General features: G+C 42.0%; 1 protein-coding gene across 1 annotated transcript; it reads left to right on the forward strand.

Moving 5' to 3' along the window:
- LOC136478000 (transmembrane 9 superfamily member 12-like) lies at nucleotides 1-4,744 on the forward strand. The gene is made up of 2 exons (XM_066476318.1): nucleotides 1-188; nucleotides 2,508-4,744. The coding sequence occupies exon 2, from the start codon at nucleotides 2,540-2,542 to the stop codon at nucleotides 4,499-4,501; it is 1,962 nt and encodes a 653-aa protein (XP_066332415.1). The 5' UTR covers nucleotides 1-188; nucleotides 2,508-2,539; the 3' UTR covers nucleotides 4,502-4,744.

Below are 4,744 nucleotides of genomic sequence, written 5' to 3' on the forward strand. Positions count from 1 at the left end.
AGGGAGCTAGAGAAGACAGCGATGCCCCCTCAAAGCTTTTCTCCTGCTCGCTCGAACCGGCGCTCCATAGTAGGAGAAACGCGTCGGAGCTTTTCCCGAGCGCACTAGGGTTACAGCGGCAGGACCGGGCGGCGCGGCTCCCGGCGGCGGCGCTCCCTCTCCCCTTCGCCGGCGACGAGCACCACCAGGTACGCCCACCCCTTAGTCTTCCCTTCCTGCTGTGCGAAACTGAGCACCCAAACCCTAACTTACTATCTGTATTCGGATCTGATCTGATCTAATTACAAGTGTACATGCATGTACTATGCCTACTAACCGGGTGTACATGTGTACACCCATGTCCTTTACTGGGTCCGCCCCTAACTGTACCTCGATTCATAGTTTCGTTCATTAGTCCATAAATTTATTGATACCATGAACAAATCCGTTGTTGAAAGATTAGCTTTCTATACAAGCCTACTTCAGTCTACTGTTAAGCTGCGACAGTTCATCCAATTAGGCACAGAACAAAATGTAAACTAGAGTAGGAAAAGAAGAAGAAGAAGATGCTCCTGATACAAATCTAAACATGAAATCCTGAATCCTCTCTGGCACTGAAGCAGATTACTGAATCTGAATTCGTCATGATACAAATGACTGATGTATGTCTACTAAGTATAAATTTACCATGTTAGTGTTCCTTCGAGGAAAGAACGATATAAATTGCTCCTGAAATTAGATCTTGATGATGCATGATAGAATTTCTGTGTGTACAACTTCTAACATGGGCAATCAGCAACTAAGAATTCAATACCAAGTTAGAAATGAGACCATTTTCCACTCACTAATTTAAACCAGAATGATAAGTAAACACTTGAAGTTGACAATCCTAGTATATATCTTTGATATTTCCTTCCAAAACCCTTTGTTGGCACGATATGATTACCCTCCCATCTGGCTCTCCCCTGGTAGCATCCACCTGCTCTGAGTGTTTGGTAGTAACAGTAGCAGTAAAAATCCATTGATAAAAAACGAGTAGTGATCAGGACACATCTGGTCGATGATGCTATTTTGATGAATGCATTTAGTTTTTAGGATGTTACAGAACAATATCGATGGAAGAGTGACAACTGAGCATTTGCCGTGCAGTCTAATTACTTATATGATCAACAATTTAAATATTTAATATAAACATAGATCTCTATCAATGTTAAATGAATTTTCACATACGTTTTTTGTTTTCTACAAAAGAAACTGGGGAAAAACCCTCAGTTCAACTGTATAGGCACAATTTGAAGCCAAGTTGAGCCGTTGAGGACTTATTTGCAATTTCACTTGTATGTTTGGTTAATAGGACCTGAACAATCAGGTTGTATTGTTTCAGGGAGTTCAGTAAAACGACGATTAGTTTTATATGATCACAGTAGGCATCATGTGTAAAGGATGCCTTGTTTTCCATTAATCCTAGTGCATGGTTCTCATTTATTTTTCAGATAAGGGTTCTCAAAGTTTGTTTTTGGGTTTGCCAATATGTTTACAGTCATAAAATCTCGATCTTCCTTTTTCAGATTAATAGCTGAAGAATTATTGGCTATTAATCTCCTTCCCTCCCCCCTCCCTCCCTCATGTGCAGGCTCCGTGGATGATGTTGTAAATATGTTTGCTAGTCGTAGTCTGTCATTACAACCATGTTTTTGATTTACTCTGCTACGTACTAACGTACAATACAATTTATATTGTGATTGTAGCAATTACCCAGTGCGTGCATGAATACATTTGTTCTTGTATTGGGCTAATTGTTTCAATCTGACCCTCCAAGCAATTGCCAAACGAGATAAACTAATCAAGTGATCGAGCCCCCAGCATGAATGTGCGTTGGGTGGTGGGAGACTGGGAGTGGATTCACACGACCCCCAATCCTTTAGTACACACTTTTTTTTTTTGAATTGTTGCCAATGAGCCCTGGGTGTTACTGATCGCCATGCCGTTAGGTCTTACCCTGCAACCTACTTACGATCGTGACTCTGGATAGTTTTGGCGTGCAAACATCTTGTGCAATTTGCTGTTTTTGTCTGCTAGCTAACATATTTATAAATTCTATGTACTCCCTCCATTCCAAATTATAAGACGTTTTGGCTTTTTTAGATCCATTGCTTTTACTATGCATCTCGACATAGTGTATATTTAAGTGCATAGCAAAAGCTATGTATCTAGAAAAGCCAAAAGATCTTATAATTTGGAATGGAGGGAGTAGTAGATATGTTCATGATATCGTGCCCTCTAAATCGTGAATATGAATCTTTTAAACTTGGCTGAGGATTGTTATTTAGCCCCGTAAGGCTGTAGTTTACTGCAGTTTTTTAGTATAAAATATATCTTTGTTTGCAAATACCTGCCACACTTTCTCTGTTCTTCTGTTTAACCTTGGTGCTATGTTTCCTATAAAAGGCCTTGGTGTTATACATTTTCTATGCACACGTGTCTATTTGGAGATACTGAATGTGGATGGTATTGTTGTTTTCTTTCAGGCTATAGGCAAAGTTTGTCCTAACTGTTCGTCATGGTGGAAGGCTGGGTATTCTCTGCTTTGTTAGTGGCGTTTTTAGCGTTCGCAACACCTTGCGAGTCATTCTACTTGCCAGGTAGCTACATGCACACATATCAGAAAGGCGAGGTGATAGGGGCGAAGGTGAACTCGCTCACTTCCATTGAGACAGAACTGCCCTTCAGTTACTACAGCCTTCCATACTGTCATCCTATAGATGGGGTTAAGAAGAGTGCTGAAAACTTAGGCGAGCTTCTGATGGGTGATCAAATAGATAATTCTCCATACCGTTTCCATGTAAATGTCAACGAATCTCTGTATCTGTGTACCACAAACCCACTTGATGAGGCTGATGTGAAGCTTCTCAAGCAGCGAAGCCGTGATCTATACCAGGTGAACATGATTCTTGACAATCTTCCTGTGAGGAGGTTCACAGAGCAGAATGGAATGACCATCCAGTGGACAGGCTATCCAGTTGGTTATATTCCAGAAGGTACTTCTGATGTCTACATCATCAATCACCTGAAATTTAAGGTCTTGGTCCACAAGTATGAAGGAGGCAAAGTAAAGGTACTTGGGACTGGAGAAGGAACGGAATTTATCTCAGAGGCTGACAGCGATGCCAATTCTGGATATGAGATTGTGGGATTTGAAGTTGTCCCATGCAGTGTGAAGCGTGATCCTGAAGCCATGTCGAAGTTTAATATGTATGATAAAGTCGATCCTGTGAACTGCCCTGTGGAGTTGGAAAAATCTCAATTGTTTAGGGAGAAAGAGAAGATTACCTTTACGTATGAGGTTGAATTTGTGAACAGTGATATCAGGTGGCCATCACGGTGGGATGCATACCTGAAGATGGAGGGTTCGAAGATTCACTGGTTTTCGATTATGAACTCTTTGATGGTAATTCTATTTTTGGCTGGCATTGTATTTGTCATATTCTTGCGGACTGTGAGGAGGGACCTGACTAGGTATGAAGAGTTGGATAAGGAGGCCCAAGCTCAGATGAATGAGGAGCTCTCTGGTTGGAAACTTGTTGTTGGAGATGTCTTCAGAGAACCAACCTCATCAAAGCTGCTCTGTGTCATGATCGGCGATGGGGTTCAGATTTTGGGTATGGCAATTGTTACCATTTTCTTTGCCGCATTTGGCTTCATGTCTCCTGCATCGAGAGGAATGCTGTTGACAGGGATGATAGTCCTTTATATGTTACTTGGAATTGTGGCTGGGTATGCTGCTGTCAGGCTCTGGAGGACTTTAAAAGGAACATCCAAGGGATGGAGGTCTGTCTCCTGGTCAACTGCTTGTTTCTTCCCTGGCATTGTCTTCATTGTCCTCACTGTGTTAAACTTCATGCTGTGGACAAGAAATAGTACTGGAGCCCTTCCAATCTCACTTTTCTTCGGCCTTTTGTCCTTGTGGTTTTGTGTCTCTGTGCCACTTACCCTTTTAGGTGGTTTCTTTGGCACAAGGGCTGAGCCAATAGAATTCCCTGTTCGAACCAATCAGATACCAAGAGAGATCCCTACAAAGAAGTACTCGTTGCTCTTCATACTTGGGGCCGGAACTCTACCCTTTGGAACACTCTTCATCGAGCTCTTCTTCATTCTTTCTAGTATTTGGCTAGGAAGGTTCTATTATGTGTTCGGCTTCCTCCTTGTCGTACTCCTTTTGCTGATTGTGGTGTGTGCTGAGGTATCAGTTGTTCTTACCTACATGCATCTCTGTGCTGAGGACTGGAGGTGGTGGTGGAAAGCTTTCTTTGCCTCTGGAACTGTGGCCCTTTATGTGTTCCTTTACTCCATCAACTACTTGGTGTTTGATCTCAGAAGCTTGAGTGGGCTGGTTTCTGCTATGCTCTACATTGGATACTCTTTCATTGTCTCTCTTGCCATTATGCTAGCTACTGGTACTGTTGGGTTCCTGACATCGTTCTCTTTTGTCCACTACCTTTTCTCATCAGTCAAGATTGATTGAAGATCCAAGGATGTCTTTGTGCAAAATCACCTGTGAGCTCAAATGACATGATCATTCCATCTTGAAGGCCTTTCACAGAGCAGCGCTGTTTGTAATGTAGCTTTTATTACTGAGAGTCTGACACTATTGTACCTCGTAATGAATAGTATATTTCAGCAGATGTGCTTTAAAGTTTGTCACGCTTTGCTACAACATTTTGTTGATGCTGCCAATACTGTCAGAAAAGTCTCGAGTTTATGATCC

This window comes from Miscanthus floridulus, chromosome 8, assembly GCF_019320115.1.
Source record: "Miscanthus floridulus cultivar M001 chromosome 8, ASM1932011v1, whole genome shotgun sequence".
NCBI classification, from domain to species: domain Eukaryota; kingdom Viridiplantae; phylum Streptophyta; class Magnoliopsida; order Poales; family Poaceae; genus Miscanthus; species Miscanthus floridulus.

Bases quoted from the DNA above. Each gene is read 5' to 3' on its own strand.
- LOC136478000 (XM_066476318.1), top strand. From the start codon at position 2,540: ATGGTGGAAGGCTGGGTATTCTCTGCTTTGTTAGTGGCGTTTTTAGCG.